The sequence below is a fragment of the Natator depressus genome, chromosome 5 (genome assembly GCF_965152275.1).
Source record: "Natator depressus isolate rNatDep1 chromosome 5, rNatDep2.hap1, whole genome shotgun sequence".
Classification (NCBI taxonomy): Eukaryota; Metazoa; Chordata; order Testudines; family Cheloniidae; genus Natator; species Natator depressus.
In genome coordinates this window covers 79,579,513-79,594,340 of record NC_134238.1, presented here as the reverse complement: position 1 = coordinate 79,594,340, position 14,828 = coordinate 79,579,513, and the positions used below count along the sequence as shown (strand labels likewise).

General features: G+C 42.1%; 1 protein-coding gene across 1 annotated transcript; it reads right to left on the bottom strand.

Annotated features, from left to right (window-relative positions):
- Positions 1-2,315: 2,315 nt before the first annotated feature.
- On the bottom strand, positions 2,316-4,317 carry LOC141987954 (zinc finger BED domain-containing protein 5-like). The gene is given in 5 exon segments (XM_074953785.1): positions 2,316-3,321; positions 3,323-3,529; positions 3,531-3,700; positions 3,702-4,092; positions 4,130-4,317. Coding segments are annotated over 5 exon segments (1,962 nt in total).
- Between the last annotated feature and the right edge of the window lie 10,511 nt (positions 4,318-14,828).

The following is a 14,828-nucleotide window of genomic DNA, read 5'->3' as shown; positions in this document are numbered from 1 at the left end:
AAGCACCTAAATTAGTGGCCTGCTTTTCCTCAATGGGAATTGTGGAGTACTTGGCACTTCTGAAAATCAGCTTAAGGAGCAGTGCATTGCTGTGCTGTCCCCAGTCAGCTCGGGAATAAGACTGAGAGTCAGGGACTTGCTTGCCCACTATTCCAAAGAGGGAGTAAAATGTGCTCTATCTATACCTGGAGCAACCTATGCTCTCTGATGTATTGCACAGTTATGCTGCTGAACATGTTATCAAGGTTCTTCCCTGTTCCCGACCCCTGCCAACCACCTGTGAGGAGGAGGAGAAGCAGGAGCTTCCTTCTCCTCTTGCTGCCCATGATATGAGTCTATGTGAGAGCCTTGTACCCCCTTATACCTTTTTGCTGCTGCACTAGCAAGGCCATGATTTGGCCCTTAGGCTTTTGCACTGACCAGCTGGATGCTGTTTTCTTTCAACATGGATAAGGAATTAAGTCTTTCAAATCGGGATGTATGAGAGAAAGACTACTGAACTATGGTGGCATATAAAGTCACAGACTGCTTTTGATCCATACGTAGAGCTCCCATTGACATCTTTGGGAGTTCCCAGTGTGCAGCAAGGGAGACATATGGCCAACATTTATCAAGAAACAAGGTGGTGATGATAAAGTGAAGTACTTTGTAATTATGATAGTTACAGTTATATGGCAGAATGGTATTTCTAGGAACCGGGGGGGAAAAGAAGTTAGAACAGGGGACTGGGATGGGAATAAGGACTCCTGGGCTCAATTCCCAGATCTGCCACTGTCTGACCTTGAGCAAATCACTTGTGCCAAAACTTTCAAAAGTGTCCACTAACCTAGCATGCCCATTTTGAGACACCTAGGCTCTTGTTATAAGATGGGAAAAATTCACAACTCTTATCCACTTCAATAAGAGTTTCACGACTCTGCACCTCTGCAAGTCAGATGCCAGGCATCTTAAGCAGAGCACCTAAAAGTTCAGTCACCCAAATTTAATGTACACTTTTGACAATGTTAGCATCATCATCTCTATACCTCAATACATGTGTCTGCAAAATGCTCCTGATACTTCAGAGAGATGTTATGAAGCTTAATTAGTGTTTGTTAAACACTTTGCACTTGTCTGATTTTCTTCTAAAGATCTACAAAGTATGTTATCATAAGCACATTTGGAAAGTAGTGCTTAGCAAAGACATTTTTCACAGAGATGTTTTGAAACACAGCACAAGTTACCCATTTACACAGGTTTCAGAGTAACAGCCGTGCTCAGGCATTGGCACCCTGACAGCAGGATTGTCTGGCTATGTAGACTCCCTCCTCAGGCCCTATGCTACCAGCACTCCCAGCTACCTTCAGGACACCACTGACTTCCTGAGGAAACTACAATCCATCGGTCATCTTAATCCCAAGAACTCCCCTTGGGTGGAAGGTTGGAGGACTGCTTCTGCCAGAATCCATGTTAGGGTTGGAGTTAATTTTGTATGCATCCGATGAAGTGAGCTGTAGCTCACAAAAGCTTATGCTCAAATAAATTGGTTAGTCTCTAAGGTGCCACAAGTACTCCTTTTCCATTTACACAGTAATTCTAGTGTTAATTGCTTGGTAACTTGATATTACTATACCATAATATATTGATATTTATAAATCAGGTCAGCTTGTATTTACTGGAGTTAATTTTATGAATCTGAGCCTATTCGTTTTAAGTTTCATTTGTATAACTTCACTTGTCAGTGGATTTTATTTTATAAGATCAAAATTTAAAACTTGTGCTTTTGATGTGTGTACAAGAATTTATGACATCCCTGAAGACTGACGCTCAGCTTGTACATAGAATAAATAAGTTAGAGTCAAAGTTTAAGGCCAGAAGGACCATCAAATCATCTATTCTGACCTCCTGTGTATCACAGGCCAATAACCACCACCTAATCACCCCTGTACCAAGCCCAACAACCAGAATTAGACCAAAATATTACAGCCTACAGCAGTGTTTCCCAAACTTTTTTGGCCATGGAACACTTTTAGCCTATTATGGAACACTTATAATATTATTTTGTAGTCGTTTGGTTTTCAAATAAAAAATTGCATTATTTATGCTCAAATATATTTTATTTATAAAACCAAGCAAAAATACAAGTTTAAAATAACTTGAACTAACAATTTCTAACTGGAAAGTGCATATAAAATGTACAAAAATCAAGTGCAAGAGTCAAAATTTAAAACAGTGTTCTACTTTTAAAAAACTGTTTTTATATATACACAAACACCAGACAAATTAGATTTTTACTATGAAAATCTATTTTTATAAACAGAAATACAAATTTCGATTTAATGGGATTGGTGTTTCTGCATTTTTCTATCACAAATTTGCTTAATATTAGGAATAATGCTGGAAAGTTGAATCCTCATGTGAGGCGCAGCATCAAGTCTATTCCTATATTTGATTTTTGTTGCAGTATAATATGAAAATCCCATCTCACACAAATAAGTTGTAGCAAAAGGAAGGAGCACTCAAACTGCACGTTTAGCCACATTAGGGTACTCTTCTATTAGGCTGCTCCAAAAATTATTCAGCAGAAGATCCTTAAACTTTTGTTTCCAAACAGAATCAGAAATTAAGTCAATTAGGCTTTCATAATCGTGTGCAGTAAAGCCTACTGGTTTGGCTGTAATTACAAACGGATTTTGAACCCAAGCATTATCATCAGTAGTTGTCGGAAAATATTCTAATAAAGAGGCCTGCAAGTCACATAAGTGCTGTAAAATGGTGCTGGAAACTTCTTCATGGACTGTAGAATTTATTTCAGTCAGAAATTCATGTAGTGTAGGGAAGCAGTCGAAGTTATTCTGTTCTACAGAAGATGCCCAGAATTCCAGTTTCTTTTTTAATGACGAAATTTTATCCATTGTAGTAAAAATGGTCACAATCTTACCTTGCAGCAACAGATTAATTTCATTTAATTTTGCAAAAATATCTGCAAGATACGCAAGTCTCATTAGCCATAAGGAATTTGTCAGACAGTCATTAAATTTTCGTCCTGAATTATCTGAAGTGAAGAATACCAGTAGTTCACTACGAAACTCAAAAAGCCTCACAAGCACTTTTCCTCTGGATAGCCACCTCACTTCCATATGTAAAAGAAGTGTTTTGTGCTGACTACCCATTTCCTTGCACAAAATTTTAAATAACCTGGATTGAAGTGGTCGAGATTTGACAAAATTGATAATTTGTACTGCTTCATCGAACACAATTTTCAGATATGCTGGTATTTTTTTAACTGCAAGTGCTTGTCTGTGTAGAACACAATGGCTCTTAGTGCTTTCTGGTGCCACACTTAACGATTCGTGTTACAGCTCCCTTAATCTTCCCAATCATTGCCCGAGCACCATCAGTACATACATCAATACATTTTCCCCAACTAATTTCATGCTTTCTGATCAAATTGTTGATGCAGTTGAATATTTCTTCTCCAGTCGTGTAGCTTTGCAGAGATTCACATAAGAGCAGGTCCTCTTCAATAATATTATTAAATCTATATCTATATGTATAGTAGCACAGTAAGTCCTGAAATGTCAGTGGACTCATCTAGCTGCAATGAATACTCGTGGCAAATTTTCAGTTGGCAAACTAGCTCTTTTTCTATGTCATCGGCAAGATCTTTAATACGGCATGCAACAGTATTATTTGACAACTGTACAGCATCAATTTTTTTTACCAGACTGCTCGCTCAACATGCACATTACAATATCTTTCGCACAAGGCTTGATAAGCATTTCTCCAATACTGTGAGCTTCTCCGGCAAGCGCTATATGGTAACTTACTAGATAAGATGCCTCTGTTGCACTTTCGTTTTCTGTTTTAGCAATTTTAATCATTGAAAGTTTACAATTTCCAAGTGAGTCACGCTCCCTCTTGAAAAAACTTATATCTTTGTCTTTGTATTCAGCATGCTTGGTTTCCAAATGGCTATGAAGTTTAGCAGGAGCCAATGAACTATTTTCTAGTATTTTGTTGCACATGATGCACTGCGCATCAGGAACATCTTTATTTCCAACACACGTAAAACCGAAAGACAAATAACTTTCATCATACTTTCGTTTTGGTCTTTTAACACCTGCTTCTTCTTGTTTTTTTGATATACTTCGGTGGAAATTCTTTCACCTTGGATAACGCACTAGTACTAACAGATTTTTCAGCAACAAAAGACTGCAATTGTTCATCCTCACTTTGAAGTGTCACAATATTTTGCTCGTTTATTTCGGCCACAGTTGGAGTACCAGAAGAACTTGCTTTTCCTTTCAAAGTTCCTTCTTTAAGCCACAAATCCATGGTGATTAGGTTTAGTAACAATATTTAGAAATACTGATTTTTGTCAAATTTTGTTTGTCACAAATATTTATATTGTTTCAAGTGAAGCTAGTTTAGTTGTGCTTATTGCACACACGGTAAAGACCCACCGGTTTGAACGTGTTGAGTGAATATGTTATATTCAACATGGCGTAAAGAGAATGGTGTGTGCATATCGCTGCAGTTCGCGCAGCCTCGAGCAGAAGGGGTACTATGTCACTAGCTGAAACGTGCCCGAAAGGGGTAGACGTCAACATGCTTGCGTGCCGCGTTTTCTTTACACCATGATATTCACGGAACACCTATTCACATTGTGTGGAACACCAGTGTTCCGTGGAACACAGTTTGGGAAATGCTGGCCTACAGGAAACTAGACTATTATGTGCCACAGGCAGAGAACAAGAGAAGCCAAGATGCACCAATGCCTGAGGCCTCTGCAACATCAGGGAATTAATTTAGTGAGATATACTTTGATGATCCTAGCAAGTGATCAGCACCTCATGCTGCAGCGGAAAGTGAAAAAACCCCCCATGTCTCTGTCCAGCTGGTTTTGGGGAAAATTCCATCTCAACTAAATATGGTGATCAGTTAGACCCCAAGCATGTGAGCAAGACTCACCAGCCAAGCATCTGAGAAAGAGAATTCTCACTACTACCTGGGGTGACCAGACAGCAAATGTAAAAAATTGGGACGGGGGAGCCTATATGAGAAAAAGACCCACAAATCGGGACTCTCCCTATAAAATCGGGACATCTAGTCATCCTACTAGCACCTCAGAGCACCACTCCACCCTGTCCAGTGTCCAACCATAAGCATCACTGATACTTCAGAGGCAGAAGACAAAAAAACCTCCAGAATACACAATTCCCTTCCCAACACCTACAGGAGACCAACTGAAGCCCTAAGATATGAGATTTTAGGAACACAAGCCATGAATCAGAAGGTTGTGTCTTGTGCTTTTTACCCAGCAACAAGAACATGAAGAAACCATGCAGGCACAGCTGGGTTCCAAATACCAATATTTACTAACTATACACAAACATGCAAGGCCTACCTATTTACATAGTGCTGCTCTGACTAGTCTCTGCACTCTTCTAAAATACACAGTGCCTTGAGCACCACTCATAAAATAGGACTCACAAACTATTTAAAGGTAAATAACCCTATTCCTATAGACTACAATGTATATCTCAGTCAGTTGCAGTGGAAGCTCACCCACAGTTTGGCAATTTTAAAAAGTATGGAGTTCTCCAAAGTTGAAACACCTATTCACACTTTTGGGTGTGTAAATAAAGAAATAATAATCTGGACTATGCTTGCAAAAAGCCACAATTATATATTTATAATTACAATATATATATTTGCATGTTCATGATGGATATTTGCATTAAAAAATAGGTAAGTGCATACTCAAGTAGCTATTTTTTCTCTCTGAGCAGGCATAACTTAAGTGCCTATTTTTTTAAAACATTGGGCTTTCTGTAATCTAACAGAAGTCTGGGTTAAGATTATTAGGAATTCAATCTACAGAACAATTCTCTCAACTGTTGTTGGGCTTGAAGGGGTTTTTCTATGCTACTAGAGATTGACCAAGACCAAGATCAAGCCTCCTGTATATCATGAGTACCACTACAGCCTTCCAGGAACCAAAAATGTAGATTACTTTTGGTATCCACACCAATATATTCACATCAAATTGAGGGGGTTGGTGGGGGTGTGGAGGTGTCAGCCTATGTGGCTAAAATCAAGTGAGCACCAGGAGCTGGGAGTACTGGTGCCACGCATAAAGACCTCAGACCACTTCTGTGATGGGTTGGATCACAGAAAACCCCTTAGGAACTGCAAACTGATATGCTGGGACTACCTCTTAGCTGTCTTCTGTGCCAACTTGGGACCCCAGAACCTTGCCTGCTTGAGCCAGACACGCTAGCCTGCTAAAAACCCAGACCCAGATCTGAACAATGTCCCCCAAAAGCTGCAGGCTTAACTGAAAACAGCTTAAGAAGTGTTCCTGTCTCCAACACTCAGATGCCCAGCTCTCAATGGGGTCCAAACCCCAAATAAATCCGTTTTACCCTGTATAAAGTTTATAAAGGGTAAACTCATAAATTGTTTGCCCTTTATAACACTGATAGAGAGATATGCACAGCTGTTTGCCTCCACCCGCCAGGTATTAATACATATTCTGGGTTAATTAATAAGTAAAGAGTGATTTTATTAACTACAAAAAGTAGGATTTAAGTGGTTCCAAGTAATAACAGACAGAACAAAGTAAATTACCAGACAAAATAAAATAAAACATGTTGCACAGGCAGAGCGGCACCAACATTCCTCAAATGGGTGATCTGTGCGAAGTTGCTGTGATCACTCATGCCTTCCTCCTTCTGATGTGCCCTGATGCCACGGTGAGGAACATCGCGGACAGCACTCTGCAGGATGCCATCAAGAAGTGAATCGCCAGGACCCCCTCCAACCAAGATGTCGCCACCTACCTGAGTGGCTCGCTGGAAGGTGAATTTGGAAGAGACAGGGGAGACTTTGCTTCGCTCTGGACTCGTGCCCGCAATGCTAAGTGACAACTGGAGAAGCATATTGGCTGGGAGTCCTGGTGCCACAGGTGAAGAATAGAGATCACACTATCATCACTCTGAGAGCTAGAACCATGCTGGAGAGGACCCTGAAGGATGACATCCGCTGCCAATAGGTGGAAAACCTGAAACGGAAGCTGGACCAGGGCAAGGCGTTCGAAGTGCAAGTGGGACGCCAGCAACCATTTCTTCCTGGGGGCAGTTTCACCCGATTTGCTGACTGGAGGTTCATCCACAGGGCCCAGTTCAACTGCATCCCACTGAACAGAACTGTCCGCCATGGGAATCGGGACAAGCGATGCAGGAAGAGCAGCTACGCCAACGAAATGCTACCCCACGTCCTGTGTAGCTGCAAGCCCCATTCGAGAGCTTGGCAGCTGCGACACAATGCCATCCAAGATCGCCTGGCCAGAGCCATCCAGCCATCCATGGGGAAGGTTGCCGTAAACGCTGTCATCCCCAGAACCGAGAGCCAACTGTGACTGGACATCATCATCACGAACGAGGACCGGCAGAAGATCATCCTGGTGGACGTAACAGTCTCGTTCAAGGACAGGACCCTGGCCTTCCACGATGCCCGAACTCGAAAGGTAGAGATATATGCCCCTCTGGCTGAAAGCTAAGGGTTACCAGGTCCAGACACACAAACTGATTGTTGGAACCTTAGGTGCATGGGACCCCAGTAATGAGCGAGTGCTGAGAGAATGCGGAATCGGTCAACGGTACGCTCGGCTGATGCAGCAACTCATGGTGTCAGAGGGACATCTACACAGAACACATCACTGGACATTGGCAATACCAGGAGGGATGAGCTGGAGTGCCGATGAGAAGCGCAGTCAAGAAAGTAACTCAAATACTTTCCTCACGGATTGTATTTTCTAAATGGACAACCAACCTAATTCTCAATTACTGAGGAACAATCTCCACTCAATGATATATTTTGCTTTCTACAACCAAATCTCCGTACAACTTTTCATGAGTGATGTACCTGAGTATTTGGATTCTAGTATCTAAACACTATTGTTAAATCTATTCACCTAAATGTGGGTTATTCCTGATTATGTACTCTATGTATCATATGAATTTTAAAAACAAACTTTGTATTTGTGGATAATCTAAGCATTATACCCAGATGTACAGACACTCTTTTCTCAATCTAAGTGTTATATAATTTTTTTAACGTTAGCTTTAATAAAAATTTTAAATCTGTTCTTATCAGTTTAATTACTGAGGCAGAAACTGCACCTTCTAGAAGACTCAACTTGCTATCCTGAGGAAGACTACAGCTTTGAAGATGGATTCTACTGCCCCTGCTTTGGAGACTCCAGGACAGACTGAGAAGATGATCACTTCCTTGCCAATTCCAAAGAAACATTCAACAGCTGCTCGGACTGCTGCTGCTCCATGGAGTGCCCATCTGGGAACACCCTCAGAAGAACACGCTCTAAGAAGACCCTCAGCACTTCGAGGACATTGCAGATGAGCAGCATCAATGGGAAAAGCAGCACCTCCTTGAAAAAAATTTGTGGAGACACTACTGCAGGGAGATCTTGCACCTCAAGGATGGCCTTCCAGGACATCACAGCCAGGAGAAACATCATCATCTCACCTGCTTCTCGGGAGACGGATGCTAGAAGGAGAACTTCTCCCACCTCCTCCACTGCCCAGGAACCTGATGCTGGTCATTGTTCTGCTCGGCAGCAGTTCTGCAGAAAAGGACCTAGGGGTTACAGTGGACGAGAAGCTGGATATGAGTCAACAGTGTGCCCTTGTTGCCAAGAAGGCCAATGGCATTTTGGGATGTATAAGTAGGGGCATTGCCAGCAGATCGAGCGACGTGATTGTTCCCCTCTATTCAACACTGGTGAGGCCTCATCTGGAGTACTGTGTGCAGTTTTGGGCCCCACACTACAAGAAGGATGTGGAAAAATTGGAAAGAGTCCAGCGGAGGGCAACAAAAATGATTAGGGGACTGGAACACATGAGTTATGAGGAGAGGCTGAGGGAACTGGGGATGTTTAGTCTACGGAAGAGAAGAATGAGGGGGGATTTGATAGCTGCTTTCAACTACCTGAAAGGGGGTTCCAAAGAGGATGGCTCTAGACTGTTCTCAGTGGTAGCAGATGACAGAACAAGGAGTAATGGTCTCAAGTTTCAGTGGGGGAGATTTAGGTTGGATATTAGGAAAAACTTTTTCACTAGGAGGGTGGTGAAACACTGGAATGCGTTACCTAGGGAGGTGGTGGAATCTCCTTCCTTAGAAGTTTTTAAGGTCAGGCTTGACAAAGCCCTGGCTGGGATGATTTAATTGGGGATTGGTCCTGCTTTGAGCAGGGGGTTGGACTAGATGAACTCCTGAGGTCCCTTCCAACCCTGATATTCTATGATTCTATGAAAGGGGAAAAGGCAAAATGCCACATTTATTGTGAATACAGAAAGAATCATAGTAAGCAGTTAGTTATAGCTATAACATTCCATTCAATTTCATATTTATTCACACATTCATTCATACACACACACACACAGGTTCTGCAAGGTTGTTATCATAGTTACCAGCCTTAGAGTTGCTCATGCCAAACCACTGGCCAGGTGGCCTGGACATGAGGAGGGAGCAGGGCCTTGTCAGATGCTCATCTGATGCTCCTGGAAGTTGGTTTGCAGAATCAGACCCCAAAGTTCTCACTTTCTAGAGTCCATTTTTATAGGAGTTTCTTCCTATGCCAGTCTATGGGAATTGCTTCATCATGCTGTTGCTGAATCAATCAGCAGATAGCACATTCCTGACGGCTCCTTGCTGCCAGGTGTTATCTTGTTCTTTGGTTCTCCCATCCTTGAGGCTGTTGGATGGATTCCAGTCTGCCCTCCAGGGGTCCTCTGGTTATTTCCACTTGATGTTTTCTTCAGCCGATGGACACTGGATTCTTAGGCTGGCACCTCCCTGATCATTCAGTTATTATCCACACCAAGCATCCATCCACATACATCCTCTATCTCTATTTTAATCACAATTGTTAACAAAGCGAGATGAATACAACAAAAGGGCGGGGAGTCTCTGGGTGCTGTTTCTGTTGTTACACAGTATTGCTTTGAGTCTCTCTCTGCGTGAGTAGTTGTTGTTACAAAGAATTGCTTTGAGAACAGACTCTGTCTTAGAATGTACTAACACAATTTGCAGCTTGCAAGTTTCACACACAGAGGGAGAGAAACAGTACCAAAAACTAAGAGACCTCTTAATTAGTAATACCCTGGAATTTAAACTATGGGGAATCAAACTCATTTGTGATTTTAATACAGAACTTCTTTAATATGATCCAACAACATTACGGGATGTAGAGACCAGACTTACAAAGACGAAAAACACAGCCCCAGAAAAAGATGGCATTTACTATAACATCCTGAAAAAACAGCTGCCTGGTATTAACTGCACTTTTCAACAAATGCAAACAGTTCCACTGTACTCCCAGCTCCTGGAAGAAGTCTATGATGGTGCGCGTCTACAAGAAGGGCCAGCAAGACGACCCCTGCAACTGGAGATCCATCTCTCTCTGCTCCATCATGTACAAACTGTATGCCAGCTGCCTCATGGCTAGGATCACAGACTGGTCGGTGAATGGAGGAGCCATCAGCTCCACCCAGAAAGGCTTCATGTCATGAGAAGGCTGATCTGAACACAACTTTGTCCTTCAGACTGACATCCACATGGCCAGGAGGACACGGAGGCAATGTGCCAAAGCATGGCTTGACCTGGCTAATGCTTTTGGATCGATGCCCCACCAGCACATTTTTGCCACGCTGCGAGAGTTTGGGATGTCTGAAAACTTTCTCCAACTGATCCGGGAACTTTATGAAGGCTGCACCACCACCACCCGCTCCATGGAAGGAGAGACACCTGAAATTCCTATCCATAGCGGCGTGAAGCAAGGTTATCCCCTCAGCCCCATCATTTTCAACTTAGCCATGGAGCCCCTCATTTGAGCAATCTCCAGCAGTCTTGGCGTTTTTGACCTGTATGGCAACAGCGTGAATATCCTGGCCTACGCAGATGATCTGGTCCTAATCACAGCCACCCCGAGTGTCCCCTACAAATGCTCGACATCACCAGCCAGGCTGTCAACTGGATGGGACTCCGCTTCAAAGCTAGGAAGTTCGCATCCCTGCATATCAATGGCAGTAGAAGGGACTCAGTCCAGGTGACGTCTTTTCAGATCCATCATAGTGAACCTACGATCTTCCTCGAGGACAGGCAAGCGTATCAACATCTCAGCATGCCCCCGGGTTTCTGCATCCAGCAGACACCTGAGGATACCATCACAGAGATCCTACGAGATGTGGCCAGGATCGACTCCTCCCTCCTGGCACCGTGGGAGAAGATCAATGCCTTGAACACCTTCCTGATCTCCCATATCTCATTTGTCCTGAGGGAATCTGCCATGGTGAAGGTTCCTCTGAACAAGGCAGACAACACCATCCAGCAGCTGGTGAAGAAGTGGTTGTTTCTTCCCCAGAGGGCCAGCAATGAACTGGTGTACATCTTGCACAGGCAGGGCAGCAGAAGAGAAGCGATGAGAAACACAGTAAGGAAAGTAAATGAAATACTTCCCTGATAGACTGTATTTTCTAAATGGACAACCTACCCTAATTCTCAATTATTGAGGGACAATCTCCACTCATTGATATATTTTGCTTTCCACAGCCAAATCTCTGTACAATTTCTCATGAGTGATGTACCCGAATACTTGGATGCTAATATCTAAACTATTCTTAAATGTATTCACCTAAATTTGGGTTATTGCTGATTATGTACTCTATATATCATATGATTTTTAAAAACAAACTCTGTATTTGTGGATAATCTAAGCACTATATCCGGATGTACAGACACTCTTTTCTCAACCTATGTATTACATAATTTTTTTTAACATTAGCTTTAATAAAATTTTTAACTTTTAGAAAGATTCCTGATCTATGCCTCCATCTAGGAAAAGGAAGGCCCTTTTCAAGTGAGTGTGAGGCCAGGGTGATAAATTTCATTTAAGTTATTATCGTAGGTAATATGAAATGATGCACTCCAGAACAGGAAAACTATAGTAGGCTTCAGTGGGGGTATAGGAAAATCAGCATCACCTAATAATAGCACTACCAAACTAAAGCAATGGCTCTATCAAAGACTTTCTGAGAATACTCCAGAGGATTGGAGGGCAATTAAATCTGAGAAATTGTTTTCTCTACTCGGCTGCTGGCCCACATTTGCTGACTTGCAGCAAGGTGTTGGACAGAGCCATGATTCAACACCCTCTTTCCTCTATCTGTGTTTGCTGGGTGACAGTTTATTATGAGATTTTTAGTATATTTGCTCATGGTTTGACTTTTACACATTTTTTCCCATTCTTGGCTACCATTTTTAAGCAGGTCATATGGCATAGTTCACTCAGCTACTCTGAATAGCTTGCTATGAACTTCTGTCTTGCTTGGAACAATGGTCCGCACAGCCTATCATGGGAGGACAGTGCTGGAAGAGGGGTGCAGAGAGGGCTGACAAACCTTGCAGTGTCCAGAGGGACCAAAGAGGAGTTGGGAAGCAGCCACTTGTGCTGTGGTGGCAGAGCTGGAGGGGAAAGTGACCTCTGCCATCGTGTGATGAGTCATCTCTTCATTTCACAACCAAAATTGTAGTGTTCATAAAAATTCAGAAAGCTTTTTCCTCAGCTTCTGAGAATACTAAAGCAGCCATTGGCCGGTAAAGGTAACAAAAAGCAATATGCATTGGGAAGAATTCTTCTTTTCTCCCTCCTTCTGCATCTTCTCAGTTGCAAATTCCAGAGTCAGAGACTTGTTGCAGAGGTTTTGGGATCCTGACAAAGCCTCCAGGTCCTCCAGTTCCTGGTCCCCATCTCTGGCTTGCAAAAGGCCACTGAGGCAGTATTCTTCTCCCTTCCTGCTAGTTTTTCAGCAACCTGGTGCCAGGTACCTTGGTGCTGTCCAAAGTATCTTGGTTCTGTCCAAAAGAATCCACCTACCTGTGCTGGAGCAGATATTGGCCCCATGGGTCTTTTTATGGGCATCTACAACCCATTTCATTTCCTCCCAGCACTGATTTTCCAAATGAATGATAGCCTGTTCGGCAAAACATTTGGACACCTCATTTAAAAGTATAGAGTTCAGCTGGGACTGCATCACCTCTTTGCTTCAGATATTCACAGCTGCCCAGATGTCTGCCAAGATGCAGCTGGCAGCATGCTCATACAATAGCTTCTTCTGAGACATGCTGCAAAAGTGGTTTTGCTAACGATCACAAAGAAATGGATACCAGTGAGAAATAGCACACTATGAGATCTCTGCTACTTGTACAAGTAAAGAGCTTAAGAAAAGTGTGACCTTCTTGGGCCAGAAGAGCATAAAAACTGTCCCCTAAGCAGTGTGTATTTGTGCTCTGGTATGAAGTGCCCTGTGGGGACAGTACTAATTGCACTACCTGCGCTATTATGCAAGCACTTGTTGTCTGCACTGGTGCTGTCATGCTGGAGGTAAATGATGTGGTGGTTAACCTAGGTTGGTGTAAGTGCAGTCCAAATGGTGGAGTGAACACCTGTGCAATATTGGGACCCATATTTTCTATAACACTTGGTGTATTTCAGACTAGAGCTGTTTGCGAATTTTTTGACAATTTTTTTTAAATCAGAAAGGTTTCTCAGGTCCAGGATGGAATTTTGTGAAAGACACCCTGGAATAGCCAATAACCCCATTGTTATGGCACTCACCTGGGAGGTGGGAGATCCAGGTTAAGTCTCTATTCCAATTCAGGCAGAGTAAGGACATGACCCTGGGCCTCACACATTTCAAGGGAGTGCCTTAACCACTGGAGTGGATCCAGCTCTGTTTTTTCATCCATTTCAAAAGGTCTAGTTTTTCTATGCATAAAACAAATGTTGAAACATCTACATTTTTCAACTTGTTTTCTGGCCAGATTTATTTTAGACATACTGGGTGTCCAAACAGTAGTTAGCATCTAATGGTCTTTTGTATATGCAAAATTCCTAGTGAGCATGTCTCTGTTACCATTCTTTGCCCTGATATTTCATAGTTGCTTATTAATATTCCTTGTTTAATGATTTGTTCGGTATGGATGCTTATCTGCCTAACACATCCAGTAAACAAAAAGAAAACTCGTTTTATAAATAGATGCTAAGCTGCAGCTTGGAATCAATATATTTAATACACTCCAAAATTCAGGACTGCATACATTTATAGTTATACCCTGACATTCAGATTCACAGTATTACCTAATAGAATATGCATGTAACTTTGTTAGCAATGCACCAGGTTACATTGTTAGGTATTTCCAGATTTTAAATAACAATAAAACTAATTTTGCCTCTTTTAAAAACATGATATTTTTAAAATGCAAAAACAAGGCCTCACACCTAGATTAACAACTGATCTCAATATAAGAAAGAAACCTTTCGTAGACTTTGAGCTAAGTGAGTTGCTGCACTCGCTGTACTACTAAACTGCACAGCTAGAAGAGTGAGTCTGAGGAGCATCAACCCAGAATTTTCCCAGTGTGTCACAATTACAGCAACACCCACAGTGCGTTAAATAACTTTGTGTTTGAACAGCTATAAAATGACAGTATTCAGTAGACTGCAACATGCCTTTTCTTAAGCGTCATGGGTTAATCTAGTCATTATGCATTGTGCTGCATTATAAGACAGGCAGGAAGAATTAACCCATTTTAGTGATGAGGATTCCAAGCCATGATTGTATCAGTGATGAGAGAACCACAGAAAGTTTATATGATCATTTCAGATAATCACCTAAATGTTTAGATGTTTATATATTTTCAATCTGCAATGTTAGGTTGAAAATCCAATTCTGAGCATCTTTAAATCATGGTTATTGTAAGAC